Genomic DNA, 20096 nt, shown 5'->3' with positions numbered 1-20096 from the left:
GGCCCCTCCTCCTTAGACCCAGGCCCCACCTCCTTAGACCCAGGCCCCTCCTCCTTAGACCCAGGCCCCTCCTCCTTAGACCCAGGCCCCTCCTCCTTAGACCCAGGCCCCACCTCCTTAGACCCAGGCCCCTCCTCCTTAGACCCAGGCCCCTCCTCCTTAGACCCAGGCCCCGCCTCCTTAGGCCCAGGCCCCACCTCCTTAAGTCCAGGCCCTGCCTCCTTAGGCCCAGGCCCCTCCTCCTTAGAACCAGGCCCCGCCCACAGTCCCAGCCCCCAGGGGCACGGTGTCCCTCGGAGAAGGGCCTATGGGCGGCTCAGTCTGCTCTGCTCTGAGCGAGTGGGGGGGGGCATTGCCCTGGGAGGAGCCTGGGTGAGGGTCCCGGGCCCCGGACCCCGCCTGCCCAGCCTGGAGGTCCCTGTGGGGGGGATGCAGCTCAGGCTGTCACCCCCGCTCTGAGGGTCCCGTGTGTCGCTCAGGGCAGAGCCATGGCCTCCTCGGGGTCCCGGCAGCATTGGCCAGGACTGTGTGCTCCTGGCTGTCCTACTCTGTGCTCCTGGCTGTCCTACTGTGTGCTCCACTAGTGCCATCTTCTGTGTGCTCCTGTCCACCCCCCTGTATGCTCCTGGGTGCACTGTCCTACTGTGTGCTCCACTGGTCCCCTTCCCAGCTCGAGGTCAGGCCTTTCTTCCAGAACGCTCTGTGAGTGTCCCCCCAACATCGAACCCAAGCCCGACGCTGGGGATCACCCGCTTTGCCTCCTGGGCCCCGACGGTGCACCCCCAAAACCTGGGGCTGGCGTGGCACCTTCACCCCCCCCCCCCAGCTCACTGCTCACAGCCTCTCTCCCTGCAGCCCGGATCCAGACCCAGGAGGAGGGCCCCACGAGGCTGCCCGTCAACGGGGACCCCGGCAGCCAGCTGACCCCCTCGGGGACGCCCCAGGACAATGGCCACGCGGTCAGCGTGGACTCACCCAGCAGCAAGGGAGGCCGGGGGGACACGGCCGCCCAGCCCGCACCCCAGAGCCCCCCGCCAGGGCCCCGCAGCCCCAGCGCCCTCCTCCCCGGCGCCCCCAGGTCCTGGCCGGAGCGCAGCGCCAGGAGGTGAGCTTGCTGTCGCTCACGGCGGGGGTTGGGGGGATAGGGGTGTCCTGGGTCTGTCCCCCACGTGAGAGCAGTGGGACCTGCACGGCTCTCCAGCCTCGTGTGGGAGTGAGAGTTGTGGACCTGCGTGTAAGGGGGGTGGGGGGGGTGTTTTTGTTTAAAGACAAGGACCAAGTTAACAAAGACCCGGAGTCTCAGAGTCTCGCTGTGCGAGGGGTCGAGCGCCTGTCTCTGTGGGGCCTGGACAAGGGGGAGGGTCCATGGGTCCCGCAGGCTCTGGGGTGACTGTGAGGCTGAGGGGTCGAGGGGGTGAGGGCATGCTTCTCACTCGTGCCCAGCAGTGCCGCCCGACTGTGTTATCCTGGCTGTCCCACTGTGTGCTCCTGTCCACCCCCCTGTGTGCTCCACTGGTGGTGTCCCACTGTGTGCTCCTGGCCGTCCCACTGTGTGCTCCTGGCCGTCCCACTGTGTGCTCCTGGCCACCCCACTGTGTGCTCCTGGCATTCCCACTGTGTGCTCCTGGCCGTCCCACTGTGTGCTCCTGGCATTCCCACTGTGTGCTCCTGGCCGTCCCACTGTGTGCTCCTGACTGCCCCACTGTGTGCTCCTGGCATTCCCACTGTGTGCTCCTGGCCGTCCCACTGTGTGCTCCTGGCATTCCCACTGTGTGCTCCTGGCCGTCCCACTGTGTGCTCCTGACTGCCCCACTGTGTGCTCCTGGCATTCCCACTGTGTGCTCCTGGCCGTCCCACTGTGTGCTCCTGACTGCCCCACTGTGTGCTCCTGGCCGTCCCACTGTGTGCTCCACTGGTGCCGTCCCACTGTGTGCTCCTGGCATTCCCACTGTGTGCTCCTGGCCGTCCCACTGTGTGCTCCACTGGTGCCGTCCCACTGTGTGCTCCTGGCCGTCCCACTGTGTGCTCCTGGCCACCCCACTGTGTGCTCCTGGCCGTCCCACTGTGTGCTCCACTGGTGCCGTCCCACTGTGTGCTCCACTGGTGCCGTCCCACTGTGTGCTCCTGGCATTCCCACTGTGTGCTCCTGGCCGTCCCACTGTGTGCTCCACTGGTGCCGTCCCACTGTGTGCTCCTGGCCGTCCCACTGTGTGCTCCTGGCCACCCCACTGTGTGCTCCTGGCCGTCCCACTGTGTGCTCCACTGGTGCCGTCCCACTGTGTGCTCCACTGGTGCCGTCCCACTGTGTGCTCCTGGCATTCCCACTGTGTGCTCCTGGCCGTCCCACTGTGTGCTCCACTGGTGCCGTCCCACTGTGTGCTCCTGGCCGTCCCACTGTGTGCTCCTGGCCGTCCCACTGTGTGCTCCTGGCCGTCCCACTGTGTGCTCCACTGGTGCTGTCCCACTGTGTGCTCCTGGCATTCCCACTGTGTGCTCCTGGCCGTCCCACTGTGTGCTCCACTGGTGCCGTCCCACTGTGTGCTCCTGGCATTCCCACTGTGTGCTCCTGGCCGTCCCACTGTGTGCTCCACTGGTGCTGTCCCACTGTGTGCTCCTGGCCGTCCCACTGTGTGCTCCACTGGTGCTGTCCCACTGTGTGCTCCTGGCCGTCCCACTGTGTGCTCCACTGGTGCTGTCCCACTGTGTGCTCCTGGCATTCCCACTGTGTGCTCCTGGCCATCTCACTGTGTGCTCCTGGACCAAGGGGCCATTCTGGGACCTGTTAGCAACGCCCTCGGAGCTGCCCTGGAGATGCGGGCGCCCTCCTTGCATTAGGGCTCCGTGCACCTCCCCCCCCCCCCCACCGGAGAGGAGAGGCCTGTGTCCCGGTGAGTGTCCCCAGTGGACACCCTGTGGCGCAGAGAGACCTCCCGGACCCCCTGTTCCTGCCCCGGGGCCCAGAGGAGGGGCCAGAGAGCGCAGGCCACACACGTGACCACCCCCGTCCTACAGGCACCCCCGTGGTCCCCGGGCGGGCCCCTGCGACCGGCCCAGGAACCGTGCCCGCGCCCCGGTGATGGCTACAAGGCACATGGAGGATGTCCACTCCGAACCCCTCTTCCAATGGGGCTGTGAGCGCATGCGCCCGGGGGCCCCCAGGTACCACCTCGTCCACGAGCGTGACGCCCACAAAACAACCCACCCGGTGCTCCGGCCTGAAGGACACCCCAAGGTCAAGGCCTGCGGGGCCGTGGTGGGGGTGGAGGCGTGCCCCAGGAGCATGCACAGTGCGCCAGGGGCCCCCCGACTTGCAGGCTCCCCGGGGCTGAGTGACAGCGAGGAGGAGCCCCTGAGAGGGGGGCCGGGCCTGAGGCCTCTGCACCCCCGCTCCCTGGGCGGCCTGCCTGGGGCTCCCCACTTCTATGTGGGCAACAGATCGGGAAGCTGGGGTTGGGGGCAGGCCCTGTCTTGGGACGAGGGTTTGGGGGGTCCCCTGGACGCTCCGAGGTACGTGCAGAAGAAGCCACGACCTCGGAACTCCCTGTACCCCCACCCCCCGAGGCGGCCCAAGGGGAACCCCCAGTTCCAGCCGCCCCTCGCAGAATCGGACTCCCTGTCGGGGTCCAGCAGCGATCCCCAGGACAGCGGCACCGACCAGTACCTGCAGGTCAGCCGCAGACACGGCCAGCTGCCCCGGTGCACATGCCCCAGGGGCAGGAGCCAGGCCCCAGCGAGGCAGGAGTGCGCGGAGCTGGGCGGCCTCATCTGCTCACACGTCTAGTGGGGCTCCCGGTGCGGGGATCCCAGAGATCAGAGCCCCCCTGCCCCCCGCCCCCCGCACTGTGGGGCCTCCCCTCCAGAGAGAGCCTGTGCGCCCATGGGCACCTCCAGGACAGTGGCTGACTGCAACAGAGGCATGTGCTGTGTGCGGGAAGGTGTACCTGCACCTCCTGCATGGTAGGCCCTCATTTCAAAGACATCGGATGCCCGCACCTGAGGCCAGCCTGAGGCTGTGCCAGCCACAGAGGCCTCCCAGGAGTCTGTGCTTGTCTGGATCCTGCAAACACTGTGGGTACCTCCATCCTGCCGTCCACGTTCACGGGCAACTCATCCTCCCATCAGCCCGGGAGGGAGGGGCTGCCGTGGAGGGCACCACCTCCGTAGGCTCACGACTGGGCTCTGTGCCTATCAACCTGGGCACCGAGTCTGGAGGTGGCAGGACCCACAAGGTTTCTCACTCCTCGAACCTGGAAGGACAGGCTTCAGGCTCGGCTAGATCCAGGACCTCAGAGGTCTCCGGGATTCCGTCTCCACCCCTCAGCTCTGCTCTGGCTTCTGACGGTTCTATCCTGCGGCCACAGTTACCCCCCCACCCCCCACCCACCCACCACCTCACAGGTGGAGGCAGAATTCACAGCCGCAGGAAGGTCCTGGTTCCTGCCCAGCCCTGAGCAGGGAGGGCAGCACGGCCCCTCCCACCAGGTCCTCCCTGGAGGCTGGACCCCTTCCCTGCTGTTATGGGGGACTGGGCAGCGGTGGGTCCCATTGCAGGGTGAGCCAGCCAGATGTCCACCCCCCCTCCCCCTGTTTCCATGGCAACTGTCACTCTTCCGATGCGCACCCCAGTGCCCAGCACCTGAAAGAGGAAGCGATCCAGAATGCCAGGGACACCCTTCTCTGTCGGTGCCCGAAGGGTTCCAGGACCAGGTCCCCTTGTCCACACTTGTGGCGGGGGCTGTGGCGCCATCTCCGGGGGCACCCGGCAGCTTTGGGGGTGGCCCTGCCTCTGGGGCCTGCAGTGCAGGGTGTGTGAGGGGAGAGCACAGACCCAGCAGGCCCTGCAGGGTTCCTGCACGTGGGCACGGCCAGGGCACACCCAGGGCACACCCAGGCCGCAGCACGGATTGCCTTTCGCAACAGCTCAGTGCACCCCAGCTCTCAGCACGGGGCCCGGTGCACCCCAGTTCTCAGCATGGGCCCGGTGCACCCCAGTTCTCAGCACGGGGCCCGGTGTGCCCCAGTTCTCAGCACGGGCCCGGTGCACCCCAGCTCTCAGCACGGGCCCGGTGCACCCCAGCTCTCAGCACGGGCCCGGTGCACCCCAGCGCTCAGCACGGGGCCCAGTGCGCCCCAGCTCTCAGCACGGGCCCGGTGCACCCCAGCTCTCAGCACGGGGCCCGGTGCGCCCCAGCGCTCAGCACGGGCTCGATAACACATGGGAGACGGCAGGGGGACTGGCTCGCAAGCACCCCTTCACCTGTGGTAGCAGCAGCAACAGCAGTGATACAGTTAGTGTCACAGGGACAGTGATACAGTTAGTGTCACAGTGACAGTGATACAGTTAGTGTCACAGTGACAGTGATACAGTTAGTGTCACAGTGACAGTGATACAGTTAGTGTCACAGTGACAGTGATACAGTTAGTGTCACAGTGACAGTGATACAGTTAGTGTCACAGTGACAGTGATACAGTTAGTGTCACAGTGACAGTGATACAGTTAGTGTCACAGTGACAGTGATACAGTTAGTGTCACAGTGACAGTGATACAGTTAGTGTCACAGTGACAGTGATACAGTTAGTGTCACAGTGACAGTGATACAGTTAGTGTCACAGTGACAGTGATACAGTTAGTGTCACAGTGACAGTGATACAGTTAGTGTCACAGTGACAGTGATACAGTTAGTGTCACAGTGACAGTGATACAGTGATACGGTGACAGTGCCCCAGATGTTCCAGATGTAACCAAAGTCCACGCTCACCCCCCTCTCGTCTCACGCCCCCCCAACACCACTGCCGAGAGTCTGGTGTATGTCCATTCAGTTTGTGGAGTACAGTGATGTACATGTGCAAATGTATGTTATGTGTGTGCGTGCGAAAATGCACTATATGTACGTGTGTGTAAATGTACACGTTATATATGTGTGTAAATGTATCTTATGTACATGAGTGTAAATGTCTGCTATATACGTGTGTAGATGTACCTGCTATGTAAGTGTAGATGTACATGTTATATGTGTATAGATGTACATGTTATATACGTGTGTGTAAATACATGCGCTATATAAGTATATAAATGTACGTTATATAAATGTATGTAAACGTGTGCTATATACGTGTGTAGACATGTATCATGTAAGCGTGTATATGTACATGTTATATACATATGCATAAATACACATGTTATACAAGTATGTGGATGTACATGTTATATACATGTATGTAAACATGCTATATGTGTGTAGATGTGCGTGTTGTGTGTGTGAATGTACATGTTATATGTGTGTGAGTGTACATGTACCTGTATGTGCAGAGGCATCCCTAAACAGCACCCGTGTTTAGCGCTGCACGGCCTGCACACACCTGTGTGGGGCCTGATGGACACACAGAACCGCTCGCTCCCGCCGCTGCTGGCGTCCATCCTGGGGATCAAGTGCCCACTGCCCCCCGCTTCCCACTGACAGGCGTGGACAGCACGTCCACTCTCTGAGCTTCGGGAGGCCCTGGCTCCGGATGGGCAGGGCCAGGCTCGCCCTCCCTCCCCCCGCTGCCCTGCTGGCCCCCAGGTCCAGCCCCCGACAGACCCGCGGGCAGGGGACGGGGACCATGTCCCTCGCAGCCTCGCCAGCGCTTCCGATCGCTCCGAGGAGGCCGGTGTCGCCGGCCCGGTGGGAACGGCATCCACGTGGTTTGAATGAATGTGCGTTTCCTGGATCCGCACCCACTGGGGCAGCCCGGGCTCGGTCCCCATAAGCCCCTGTGCAGGGCGGGGGTGAGGGGGAGAAGGGGGGCTGCACAGGTCCCTCTGCCTGTCAGGCGGCCGGGAGCAGGGGCGGGAGGGAGCAGGGGCGGTGAGGGTGGGAGCCACCTGTTCCAATCTCTCCCTAAAGGCCTGTGGGACTCGCTCCCCCAGGACTCAGATCATCACAGGGCCACCCACTAACATCTGAGGGTCCCTAAGGCTCCCCTCCCTGGTCTGGGTGCTCCTGTGCCCAGCCACGGTGTGTGTGTGGGGGGAGGAAGGGGTGCATGTTTCTGCTTTACTTATTTTTTTTAATATATTTTTACTAGAGGCCCGCTGCACGAAATTTGTGCACAGGTAGGGTCCTTAGGCCTGGACAGAGATCAGGGCCAATGTGTGGGGTGACCAGCAGGCAATCAAGGGGCCCCCGATGGCACCCACCTTGGCTCGCCTGGGGCCTGCGGGCTGTGGGCAGTTCCTACATTGAGCATCTGCCCCCTGGTGGTCAGCGAACGTCATAGCGACCCGTCATTCTACCGGTCCTTCCCCTGTTAGGTACATCTGCATATTAGGCTTTTATTATATAGGATTGATTGAGGGAGACAGAGAGAGAAACATCCATGATGAGAGAGAATCATGGACCGGCTGCCTCCAGCACGCCCCCCACTGGGGATGGAGCCGGCAACCCGGGCCTGTGCCCTGACCGGGAATCAAACCCAGGACCCTTCAGTCCACAGGCCGACGCTCTACCCACTGAGCCACACCGGCCAGGACCGATTCGCCCTTTGCCCTTTGCCGGTTCCACGGTAAATGCTGCATCTCCTTCGAGCAAACGTGAACCAGAAGCTGGGCGTGTCCGGCTCGGCCGCGTCCCAGCCCTGTGGCCTCGGGTCCTTGTGCGAGCCTCAGTTTCTTGGCCTGAGAAATGGGGTTGTGGTCTCTGCCTCCTCGTGCCCGGGCGGTGCCCTGAGCGGAGAGTGGCAGCCTGTGGATCCGGTGCTGAGGGGGTGGCCAGGGAGTGGCTGGGCTGAGTGAGGGCGTTGCTAAGCGAAGAGTTGATAAACACAACCCCTCCCAGCACAGCTGCCCCAGCAGCTGCCCAGCTCCCGCAGGAAGCAGGCTGAGGCCCTCCCTCGAGTCTGCGCAGAACAGGGGCTCCATTCAGGAGCCGTAGCAGCACGGCCCGTGGACACGGCTCATCCCCTCTGTGAGCCAGGCTCCGCACGCCTTATCCATCATTTTTAAAAAATATTTTTATTGATGCCCTGACCTGTGTGGCTCAGTGGTTAGAGCGTCGGCCTGCGGACTGAAGGGTCCCGGGTTCGATTCTGGTCAAGTGCATGTACCTTGGTTGCTGGCACATCCCCAGTGGGGGGTGTGCAGGAGGCAGCTGATCGATGTTTCTCTCTCATCGATGTTTCTAACTCTCTATCCCTCTCCCTTCCTCTCTGTAAAAAATATCAATAAAATATATTTTTTTAAAAATATATTTTATTGATGTCAGAGAGGAAGGGAGAGGGAGAGGGAGAGAGAAACATCCATGATGAGAGAGAATCATGGATCGGCTGCCTCCTGCACACCCCCCACTGGGGATGGAGCCCGCAACCCGGGCCTGTGCCCTGACCGGGAATCGAACCCTGACCTCCTGGTTCCTAGGTCGGTGCTCAACCACTGAGCCACGCCCGCAAGGATCTCAGGGAGCTGGAAACAGCTTTAAGCCCACGCTCCGCTCTGATGAGCATAAAAATGCCTTCCGTGTTTGTTGTCTAAGGAAAGTCACCTCCACAGCCGGACCCATCTCCCTCCACGGGGGCCACACGCTAGGTCCCCAAACCAAAGCTGTGCCTTCAATAGAAGTATTTTATGCTGATCCTAGAGGCCTGGTGCATGAAATTCGTGCAAGGGGCTTGGCCCTTGCATCCCCTCACAGCCCCTCACAGCCCCTCGCAGCCCCCGCTTCGTCTGGAAGGTCATCCAGAAGGACGTCTGGAAGGTCGTTTGGCTGTTCAGTCTAATTAGCATATTATCTCTTTATTATATAGGATTTTCCCAGAGGTTTTTCTTTTTTTTTTTTTTTTAGTTTAAAAATCCCTACATGTTAGCAGTTAAACCAATTCAGTGGTACTTGATAGAAAATGATAATGAGCCCTGGCTGGTGTGGCTCAGTGGATAGAGCTCTGGCCAGCGGACCAAAGAGCCCCGGGTTCGATTCCGGTTAAGGGCATATACCTCGGTTGCAGGCCTCTCCCTGGCCCGGGCCCTGGTCGGGGCGTGTGCAGGAGGCAACCCATCGATGTGTTTCTCTCACATCAATGTTTCTTTCTGTCTCTCCCTCTCTCTTTCACGCTCCCTAAAAATCACTGGAAAAATATCCTTGGGTGACGATTAACAAAAAAAACCATCCTATATAATAAAAGCTTAATATGCAAATTGTCCCCTCAACCAGGGGGCAGGGCAGCAGGCGGCCAGGGGAAGGGAGGCCCCCAGCCAGCAGCTGGCAGCTGCTAGGGACCCTGCCCTCACACGAATTCCGTGCACGAGGCCTCAAGTCATAATAATAATAATAAAGAAAATGATAGGGAGATACACGTTGCCTTCCTCCCTACTGGCAACAGTCCATCCTATGCCTCTCTGGTATAACATAGGTAAACATATGAGCACATGTCTAGTTATCTCCTCCTCCATGTGCATACATAACATACAACACGCGTGCAGCATTACACGCGCTGATTGCGATGCGGGCACCGTTCTCATGGCTATTCATTGGTCAGCTCCTCAGCCTGGAGGCCCACTCATTGTTATTATTCTCATTTTGCAAATGAGGAAGCGAAGGCCAGCAGTGGCCGGTCCCGCCCCAGGTCACAGCCGAGGTGGGGACGCTGAGATGTGCGTCTGAGCTGGGGAGGGACCGTGTCACCTGCCACCCCGCTCACCTGCGGCTGACAGTCCCTCCCTTCGGAGTCCTTGCCCCACACCTCGCTCCTCGTCAGCACGTGCACAAAACATTCCGTTTTGAGAGGGGAAAGGAACAGGGATTTGGAAAACATTAAGTCATTTTTATGTATGTCTTCGTTTTTTGTGACTCCTCACTCATGGAGATTTTCCCATTGGTTTTTAGAGAGCGTGGAAGGGAGAGGGTGAGACAGAAAGAAACAGCGATGTGAGAGAGAGACCCATCGATGGGCTGCCTCCTGCCCGTGTCCCGACCAGGGCCCCGGCTGGGCAGGAGCCTGCCACCGAGGTACCTGCCCTTGACCGGAATCGAACCCGGGACCCTTCCGTTCGCAGGCCGGCGCTCTACCCACTGAGCCACACCGGCAGGGGCTCTGAAGTTATTTTTAAAGTTGAGTGTTAAATGCCATTTCTCTCCTCTCTAGAGAGTAAACGGCTCTGGTTAGAATAGTCTGCTCCCATCAGCTCCTGTTTCTAACCTGGCCTGGCTGCACTGAGCGCCTCGGGGCGCCAGTCCCCCCCCCCCCAAGCCCCAAGTCACACCACGGGGTGGCCACTAGGGAATATCCCGTATCCACAGCTAGGGCGTCTCCAGTTGCAAGTCAGCCTTCCCTGACTTTGTGCAGGAGTGACTGGGTGAAAAAACACACACAAAAGTTACCGTTTTAGAAACGATTTTACTCCCAGAAAGTCACTCAGTCGATAGGCCCACGCACAGCACACATGCTTCTCCCATTGAGAAGGGCCCCCCCTTGTTTTGCTATGGGGTTCCCTCATGGGAGGCGGCGCCCCACCCTCCTTCGCCCTGTTTCTGCCCGGGGTGCGTGCTCGCCCCAGGCCTCCCCTTGTCTGTTGGGGTGTCTGCAGGCCTCCTGATCCCTAGGAACACTTTGTGCTCTAAAAAAGTTAGTTTTAGTTCAAACAGGCTCCGGTTTTTCTCCCAGATCTGACTTTTTTATACGTTTGATGTGCTTCATTGTTTCAATGTGGTGGCTTTATGCATCTTTGCTTTTTAAAAAATATATATACTTTGCTGATTTTTTTACAGAGAGAAGCGGGGAGGGATAGAGAGTTAGAAACATCGACCAGCCGCCTCCTGCACGCCCCCGACTGGGGATGTGCCCGCAACCAAGGTACGTGCCCTCGACCGGAACCGAACCCGGGACCCCTGAGTCCGCAGGCCGGGGCTCTATCCACTGACCCACACCGGTCAGGGCTGCTCTTTTCTTTTAAGGCTCCTGGCTCTCCGCCTGCGCCCTCGCAGGCCCCGCCCCCAGGGACCCGCCCAGCGCCGTGTGGGCGGAGCCGGGCTCTGCTGGACCCGCCCTGGGGTGAGGCGTCCCGTGGAGCCCGTCCTGCCAATCTCAGCGCGGGGCGGGGCCGGCCTGGGGAGCCTGGACCAATCCGAGGGCAGGAGCGGGGCGAGGGCGTGGCTTCGCGCTCGGCCGGGGTCGGGGCGTTTCGGCTTCCGCCGCGCGTTCCCCCTGCAGCCCAGCCCGGAGCCTGGACCCCGAGCCTCGCGCAGCCCCGGGCGCGATGGACCCCGCGCTGGCGGCGCAGACGAGCGAGGCGGTGGCGGAGAAGATGCTGCGGTACCGGCGAGACGCGTCGGGCTGGAAGACATGCCGGGAAGGCGTGAGTGTGGCGGGAGGGAGGGTCCTGGGAGTGCCCCCTGGTGCTGGGGTCCACTAGGCCCGCCGGCTCCTCCTCTCCCTGCTGCTTTGCGTGCTCCCAGCCCTGGCGCTGGATTGAGGAGACCGGGCGGGGGGTGGCAGGAGGGGACGGGGGAAGAGGGAGGGCGGAAGAAGAGGGAGGCGTTTCCCTAAAAACAAATACTGGGTCATTGTGCTTGCAAAGAGGTATCTGCCCTTTCCTGGGTGGCCTTGTTCCAGGTCACCTGACTGGAGCTGTCCATCACGGTGTGAGCCCTCCCTCCCTCTGCGTTCCAGGAGGGTGTCCTGGGCGCAGTTTCTTTTTCTTTTCTTTTTTTAAAAATATATTTTATTGATTTTTTACAGAGAGGAAGAGAGAAGGAGAGGGATAGAGAGTTAGGACCATCGATCAGCTGCCTCCTGCACAATCCCTGCTGGGGATGTGCCCGCAACCAAGGTACATGCCTTTGCCCGGAATCGAACCTGGGACCCTTGAGTCCGCAGGCTGACGCTCTATCCACTGAGCCACACCGGTTCGGGCGGGGCGCAGTTTCTTACCTGGCACTTCTGATGTTTAACACAAGGGCCTCAACTGTTCCAGGAAATGAAATGGTGGCTTTTAAGGTGGTTTTAAAAGCGCTCAGAGCTCCTGGGGTCTGCCTGTTAGGACCCTCTCTCTGTCCCGCCCAGCCTCAGCCCCCCTAACCCTGGGAGCACCCCATCTCCTCAGGCTCCCAGCCCCTCACCTCCTCTCCTCGCTCTGAATCCTGCGGTTCTTTGCCTTTTGACAGAACGGAGTTACAGTTTCCTGGAGGCCATCCGTGGAGTTCCCAGGGAACTTGTAAGTGCTCGCTGCTCGCAGCCCGTCAGGGCGCCGCACCTCCTGGGGACTCTCGGGGTTCCTTCCTAGCAGATGCCAGTCAGCCCTGGCCCGTATGGTTCAGTGGATAGAGCGTCGGCCTGTGGACTGAAGGGTCCTGGGTTCAAATGTGGCTAAGGGCACATGCCCGAGGTTTTGGGCTCGATCCCCAGTAGGGGGTGTGCAGGAGGCAGCCAATCAGTGATTCTCTCTCATCATTGATGCTTTTTATAAAATATATTTATTTATATATTTTTTTAATATATTTTTTATTTTTTTACAGAGAGGAAGGGAGAGGGTTAGTTAGAAACATCGATGAGAGAGAAACATCGATCAGCTGCCTCCTGCATGACCACTACTGGGGATGTGCCTGCAACCAAGGCACATGCCCTTGACCGGGAATCGAACCTGGGACCCTTCAGTCCGCAGGCCGACGCTCTATCCACTGAGCCACACCGGTTAGGGCTATTTATATATTTTTTGTTAATCCTCAGCCAAGGATATATTTCCATCGGTTTTTACGTAGGGAGAGTAGAAGAGAGAGGGAGAGACAGAGAGAAACATCGATGTGAGAGAGACACACCGATGGGTTGCCTCCTGCACACGCCCGGACCAGGGCCCGGGCTGGGGAGAGGCCTGCAACCGAGGTACGTGCCCTTGACCGAAATCGAACCCAGGACCCTTTGGTCCACAGGCCGACGCGCTACCCATTGAGCAACACCGGCCAGGGCTCATCATGGATGTTTCTCTCTCTCCCCCTCTCCCTTCCTCTCTGAAATCAATAAAAATATGTTAAAAAGACAAAAAAAAAAAAAAAAAAAGAAGGTGCCAGTCGGCCCAGCACCCAGCAGCGGACTCACCAGCTCTCTCCAGACCCCCCCCCCCCCACTTCTACTAACTCATTCCCAGCAGCTACGTCCCCGGGAATGCTCGGCCCACGTCTGTCTGCAGGCCTGCGGGCGGGCGGGGCGGGCGGCTCAGCCCGCTTCCCTGCAAGGCTGGCCGGAGTGGAGATGGACATGGCCCCGGTCCTCCGGGTCCTCCCGGGCTAGACGGGCTGATGGGGGCCGCCCCGCTCAGCCCCTTGTCTGCGCCGCAGGTACCGAGGGGAAGGCGTGGTGGACGCGGCCCCGCGGGACGTGTGGGCCTTTGTGAAGCCGCTGCCGGGGAGCCTGCGGGAGACGTGGGACGAGAACGTGAGCAGCTTTGAAGTGATCGAGAGCATCACCGACGTGAGTCTCCCCGGACCCCGCCCGGGAGGACCTGGCCGGCCCGCTGGAGGGGCTGGTGGCACCTTGTGGCAAGTGTGGGGGAGACTCTGCAGCCCCCCCAGTGCCCACCGGGCAGGAAGCAGGTGACCCCGGAGCTAAGAGAGCAGTGGAGGCTGACGGAGGCTGTGAGGCCGGGAGGCAGGGACTGGATCTGACCATGGGCTGCCGTGTGAATTGTCCCCCTAAACCCCACACCGCCCCCCCCCCCCCCCGCATGGGGCCACAGGGTCAGGGTTCCCTGCCAGCGTCCGGCTCGGCCAGGGGCAGCTCCTGGGTGACAGTGGCTCCCTTGGTGGGTCAGTAGGCCAGCCCCACTGGTTAGAACTTTCTGGAAATGTTCCCTGTCACTGTTCAGTAGTGGCCGCCAGCCCATGTGGCCCGAGAGCATTTGAAGGGAAGAGAATTGTTCATTTGATTCCGTGACTGTCCGTGTGAATTTGTTTTATTTGTTTTTGAATATATTGTTGATTTCAGAGAGAAAGGGAGAGGGAGAGAGAGACAAGTCAATGATAGGAGAGAATCATGGGTCGGCTGCCTCCCGCACGCCCCACACTGGGGATGGAGCCCACAACCCTGGCCTGTGCCCTGACCGGGAATCGAACCCCGACCTCCTGGTTCCTAGGTGGATGCTCAACCACAGAGCCACGCCAGCCGGGCTCATTTTTAACATGTAACACGCCTGGCAGTTTGGAACAAAACAGGACGTCATGCTTTTAGCTGCACCTAAATCCCATGATGCTGTTGCCAGCATCCGCTCCAACAAACTCCTGTTCAGAAATGGTACCTGCGAGTCTCTTACCAGGAACCTCAATTCCCATTCCAAGCAGCCCATGCATTTATCCTAATCATTTATCCTTTTTAAAAATATGTATATATTTTTTTTATTGATTTTTTTACAGAGAGGGAGGGAGAGGGATAGAGAGTTAGAAACATCGATGGGAGAGATACATCAATCAGCCGCCTCCTGCACACCCACTACTGGGGATGTGCCTGCAACCAAGGTACATGCCCTTGACCGGAATCGAACCCGGGACCCTTCAGTCCGCAGGCCGGTGCTCTATCCACTGACCCACACCGGCCAGGACTGAATCTAAATATTTAAAACTCACCCGCTCCCTGTAACCACAAGCCTACGTGGTGAGCAGCTGTGGCTCGCGCTGCGGTGGTCAGTGGCTAACAGCTCAGCGTTGGCTCCGCAGAACCTGTGCGTCACCAGGACTGCCACGCCCTCGGCCGCCATGAAGCTCATCTCCCCGAGGGACTTCGTGGACCTGGCGCTGGCCACGGAGCTCGAGGACGGGACCCTCATCTCCAGCGGTGAGCGACCGACAGGCCGGGCTCTGGCCTGGGGGGCGGCCTGGGCTGCTGCTGCTCCCACCCACCCACTCCTCAGGGAAGCTGGCGGCCGCCCTGCCCCCAGGGCACCGTGCCCTGCCCTGTTGGGTGGGGGCAGGAGCCACGGCCGTTGGACACAGGACTGTCCAAGGCCGATGTTTTATGATCTTATTTTATTATTGTTTTTGTTAAGCCTCGCCCGAAGATATTTGTCCATTGATTTTTAGAGAGAGAGGAAGAGAGAGGGAGAGGGAGAGAGAAACATCCATGATGAGAGAGAATCATGGATCGGCTGCCTCCTGCACGCCCCACACTGGGGATTGAGCCCACAACCCGGGCCTGTGGCCTGAGCGGGAATCGAACCCGGGACCCTTCCATCTGCAGGCCGACGCTCTATCCACTGAGCCACACCGGCCAGGGCTGATATGTTTCTTGCTCTCCTTGCTGGGTTGGCGGGGGAAGCTGTGTGGGAAGGGCCAGTGGGTGGGGCCGCGGGGGCTCGGGACCTCGGAGCAGGTTCCTGGCTGCCTCCTCAGGCCCCAGGTTGGGGTGTGCACTGTGGGGCCGGGGGTAGTGCTGGGGGTCCCACCGTCTGCCGCGGTGGCTCACGGCCCTGCACCCTGTCTTCCAGCTGCCAACCTGGAGCACCCGCTGTGCCCCCCAAGGCCGGGCTACGTGAGGGGACGGAACCACCCCTGTGGCTGCTTCTGCGAACCTGTGCCGGGGTGAGGGCGGGCTTCTGGGCCGGGGGACAGGCAGGGGGGACAGGGAGGGGGACAGGGAGGGGGGACAGGGAGGGGGGACAGGGAGGGGGGACAGGGAGGGGGACAGGGAGGGGGACAGGGAGGAGGACAGGGAGGAGGACAGGGAGGGGGACAGGGAGGGGGACAGGGAGGGGGACAGGGAGGGGGACAGGGAGGGGGACAGGGAGGGGGGACAGGGAGGGGGACAGGGAGGGGGACAGGGAGGGGGGACAGGGAGGGGGACAGGGAGGGGGGACAGGGAGGGGGACAGGGAGGGGGACAGGGAGGGGGGACAGGGAGGGGGACAGGGAGGGGGGACAGGGAGGGGGGACAGGGAGGGGGACAGGGAGGGGGACAGGGAGGGGACAGGGAGGGGGACAGGGAGGGGGACAGGGAGGGGGGACAGGGAGGGGGACAGGGAGGGGGACAGGGAGGGGGACAGGGAGGGGGGACAGGGAGGGGGGACAGGGAGGGGGACAGGGAGGGGGACAGGGAGGGGACAGGGAGGGGGACAGGGAGGAGGACAGGGAGGGGGACAGGGAGGAGGGGGACAGGGAGGGGGACAGGGAGGGGGACAGGGAGGGGGACAGGGAGGGGGACAGGGAGGAGGGGGACAGGGAGGGGGACAGGGAGGAGGACAGGGAGGGGGACAGGGAGGGGGACAGGGAGGGGGACAGGGAGGGGGGACAGGGAGGGGGACAGGGAGGGGGACAGGGAGGGGGACAGGGAGGGGGACAGGGAGGAGGGGGACAGGGAGGGGGACAGGGAGGGGGACAGGGAGGGGGACAGGGAGGAGGGGGACAGGGAGGGGGGACAGGGAGGGGGACAGGGAGGGGACAGGGAGGGGGACAGGGAGGGGGACAGGGAGGGGACAGGGAGGGGGACAGGGAGGGGGACAGGGAGGGGGACAGGGAGGGGGGACAGGGAGGGGGGACAGGGAGGGGGGACAGGGAGGGGGGACAGGGAGGGGGACAGGGAGGGGGACAGGGAGGGGGACAGGGAGGGGGACAGGGAGGGGGACAGGGAGGGGGACAGGGAGGGGGACAGGGAGGGGGACAGGGAGGGGACAGGGAGGGGGACAGGGAGGGGACAGGGAGGGGGACAGGGAGGGGGACAGGGAGGAGGACAGGGAGGGGGACAGGGAGGGGGGACAGGGAGGGGGACAGGGAGGGGACAGGGAGGGGGACAGGGAGGAGGACAGGGAGGGGGACAGGGAGGGGGACAGGGAGGGGGACAGGGAGGGGGACAGGGAGGAGGGGGACAGGGAGGGGGACAGGGAGGGGGACAGGGAGGGGACAGGGAGGGGGACAGGGAGGAGGACAGGGAGGGGGACAGGGAGGAGGGGGACAGGGAGGGGGACAGGGAGGGGGACAGGGAGGGGGACAGGGAGGAGGGGGACAGGGAGGGGGACAGGGAGGGGGGACAGGGAGGGGGACAGGGAGGGGGGACAGGGAGGGGGACAGGGAGGGGACAGGGAGGGGGACAGGGAGGAGGGGGACAGGGAGGAGGACAGGGAGGGGGACAGGGAGGAGGGGGACAGGGAGGGGGACAGGGAGGGGGACAGGGAGGGGGACAGGGAGGGGGACAGGGAGGGGGACAGGGAGGGGGACAGGGAGGGGGACAGGGAGGAGGGGGACAGGGAGGGGGACAGGGAGGGGGGACAGGGAGGGGGACAGGGAGGGGGGACAGGGAGGGGGACAGGGAGGGGACAGGGAGGGGGACAGGGAGGAGGGGGACAGGGAGGAGGACAGGGAGGGGGACAGGGAGGAGGGGGACAGGGAGGGGGACAGGGAGACAGGAGGGGGACAGGGAGGGGGACAGGGATGGGGACAGGGAGGGGACAGGGAGGGGGACAGGGAGGGGACAGGGAGGGGGACAGGGAGGGGGACAGGGAGGGGGACAGGGAGGAGGACAGGGAGGGGGACAGGGAGGGGGACAGGGAGGGGACAGGGAGGGGGACAGGGAGGGGGACAGGGAGGAGGGGGACAGGGAGGGGGACAGGGAGGGGGACAGGGAGGAGGGGGACAGGGAGGGGGGACAGGGAGGGGGACAGGGAGGGGGACAGGGAGGGGGACAGGGAGGGGGACAGGGAGGGGGACAGGGAGGGGGACAGGGAGGGGGACAGGGAGGGGGACAGGGAGGGGGACAGGGAGGGGACAGGGAGGGGGACAGGGAGGGGGACAGGGAGGGGGACAGGGAGGAGGGGGACAGGGAGGAGGGGGACAGGGAGGGGGGACAGGGAGGGGGACAGGGAGGGGGACAGGGAGGGGGACAGGGAGGGGGACAGGGAGGGGGGACAGGGAGGGGGACAGGGAGGGGGACGGGGAGGGGGACAGGGAGGGGGACAGGGAGGGAGACAGGGAGGGGGGACAGGGAGGGGGACGGGAGGGGGACGGGGAGGGGGACAGGGAGGGGGACAGGGAGGGGGACAGGGAGGGGGGACAGGGAGGGGGACAGGGAGGGGGGACAGGGAGGGGGACAGGGAGGGGGGACAGGGAGGGGGACAGGGAGGGGGACAGGGAGGGGGGACAGGGAGGGGGACAGGGAGGGGACGGGAGGGGGACGGGGAGGGGGACAGGGAGGGGGGACAGGGAGGGGGGACAGGGAGGGGGACAGGGAGGGGGACAGGGAGGGGGACAGGGAGGGGGACAGGGAGGGGGGACAGGGAGGGGGACAGGGAGGGGGACAGGGAGGGGGGACAGGGAGGGGGGACAGGGAGGGGGGACAGGGAGGGGGGACAGGGAGGGGGGACAGGGAGGGGGACAGGGAGGGGGACAGGGAGGGGGGACAGGGAGGGGGGACAGGGAGGGGGACAGGGAGGGGGGACAGGGAGGGGGACAGGGAGGGGGACAGGGAGGGGGGGGACAGGGGAGGGAGGGGGACAGGGAGGGGACAGGGAGGGGGACAGGGAGGGGGACAGGGAGGGGGACAGGGAGGGGGACAGGGAGGGGGGACAGGGAGGGGGGACAGGGAGGGGGACAGGGAGGGAGGGACAGGGAGGGGGACAGGGAGGGGGACAGGGAGGGGGGACAGGGAGGGGGACAGGGAGGGGGACAGGGAGGGGGACAGGGAGGGGGACAGGGAGGGGGACAGGGAGGGGGACAGGGAGGGGGACAGGGAGGGGGACAGGGAGGGGGACAGGGAGGGGGACAGGGAGGGGGGACAGGGAGGGGGACAGGGAGGGGGACAGGGAGGGGGACAGGGAGGAGGGGGACAGGGAGGGGGACAGGGAGGGGGACAGGGAGGGGACAGGAGGGGACAGGGAGGGGGACAGGGAGGGGACAGGGAGGGGGACAGGGAGGAGGGGGACAGGGAGGGGGACAGGGAGGGGGACAGGGAGGGGGACAGGGAGGAGGGGGGACAGGGAGGGGGACAGGGAGGGGGACAGGGAGGGGGACAGGGAGGGGGACAGGGAGGGGGACAGGGAGGGGGACAGGGAGGGGGACAGGGAGGGGGGACAGGGAGGGGACAGGGAGGGGGACAGGGAGGGGGACAGGAGAGGGGGACAGGGAGGGGGACAGGGAGGGGGACAGGGAGGGGGACAGGGAGGGGGACAGGGAGGGGGACAGGGAGGGGGACAGGAGGGGGACAGGGAGGGGGACAGGGAGGAGGGAGGAGGGGGACAGGGAGGGGGACAGGGAGGGGGACAGGGAGGGGGACAGGGAGGGGGACAGGGAGGGGACAGGAGGGGACAGGGAGGGGGACAGGGAGGGGGACAGGGAGGGGGACAGGGAGGGGACAGGGAGGGGGACAGGGAGGGGGACAGGGAGGGGGACAGGGAGGGGGACAGGGAGGAGGGGGACAGGAGGAGGGGGACAGGGAGGGGGACAGGGAGGGGACAGGGAGGGGGACAGGGAGGGGGACAGGAGGGGGACAGGGAGGGGGACAGGGAGGAGGGGGACAGGGAGGGGGGACAGGGAGGGGACAGGGAGGGGGACAGGGAGGGGACAGGGAGGGGGACAGGGAGGGGGACAGGGAGGGGACAGGGAGGGGACAGGGAGGGGGACAGGGAGGGGACAGGGAGGGGGACAGGGAGGGGGACAGGGAGGGGACAGGGAGGGGGACAGGGAGGGGGACAGGGAGGGGGACAGGGAGGGGACAGGGAGGGGACAGGGAGGGGGACAGGAGGGGGACAGGGAGGGGGACAGGGAGGGGGACAGGGAGGGGACAGGGAGGGGGGACAGGGAGGGGACAGGAGGGGACAGGGAGGGGACAGGGAGGGGGACAGGAGGGGACAGGGAGGGGACAGGAGGGGACAGGAGGGGGACAGGGAGGGGGACAGGGGAGGAGGGGGACAGGGAGGGGGACAGGGAGGGGGGACAGGGAGGGGGACAGGGAGGGGGACAGGGAGGGGACAGGGAGGGGACAGGGAGGGGGACAGGGAGGGGGACAGGGAGGGGGACAGGGAGGGGGACAGGGAGGGGGACAGGGAGGGGACAGGGAGGGGGACAGGGAGGGGGACAGGGAGGGGGACAGGGAGGGGACAGGGAGGGGGACAGGGAGGGGGACAGGGAGGGGACAGGGAGGGGGACAGGGAGGGGGACA

The 20096-nt window shown here is 63.5% G+C and overlaps 2 protein-coding genes across 2 annotated transcripts in view; both read left to right on the top strand.

The window, feature by feature from the left end:
- The window catches only part of TMC3 (transmembrane channel like 3), a gene marked incomplete at both ends in the record, with an annotated part of 35276 nt that extends 31495 nt beyond the window's left edge, over nucleotides 1-3781 (top strand). The window contains 2 exons of the mRNA XM_081114785.1: nucleotides 856-1105; nucleotides 3013-3781. Coding sequence (XP_080970911.1) covers nucleotides 856-1105; nucleotides 3013-3781 — 1019 coding nt within the window. The remainder of the gene's footprint in view (nucleotides 1-855; nucleotides 1106-3012) is intronic.
- A 2391-nt stretch (nucleotides 3782-6172) lies between these two features.
- Nucleotides 6173-20096, top strand: part of STARD5 (StAR related lipid transfer domain containing 5) — an 18745-nt gene continuing 4821 nt past the window's right edge. The window contains exons 1-8 of the mRNA XM_081114943.1: nucleotides 6173-6697; nucleotides 9858-10082; nucleotides 10740-10824; nucleotides 11182-11326; nucleotides 12135-12184; nucleotides 13302-13434; nucleotides 14673-14790; nucleotides 15440-15533. Of these exons, the coding sequence (XP_080971069.1) occupies nucleotides 10808-10824; nucleotides 11182-11326; nucleotides 12135-12184; nucleotides 13302-13434; nucleotides 14673-14790; nucleotides 15440-15533 (557 nt within the window). The 5' untranslated portion in view covers nucleotides 6173-6697; nucleotides 9858-10082; nucleotides 10740-10807. The remainder of the gene's footprint in view (nucleotides 6698-9857; nucleotides 10083-10739; nucleotides 10825-11181; nucleotides 11327-12134; nucleotides 12185-13301; nucleotides 13435-14672; nucleotides 14791-15439; nucleotides 15534-20096) is intronic.

Source organism: Myotis nattereri (genome assembly GCF_964212035.1).
Source record: "Myotis nattereri genome assembly, chromosome: 21".
NCBI lineage: Eukaryota > Metazoa > Chordata > Mammalia > Chiroptera > Vespertilionidae > Myotis > Myotis nattereri.
This window is presented reverse-complemented; position numbering and strand designations above follow the sequence as displayed.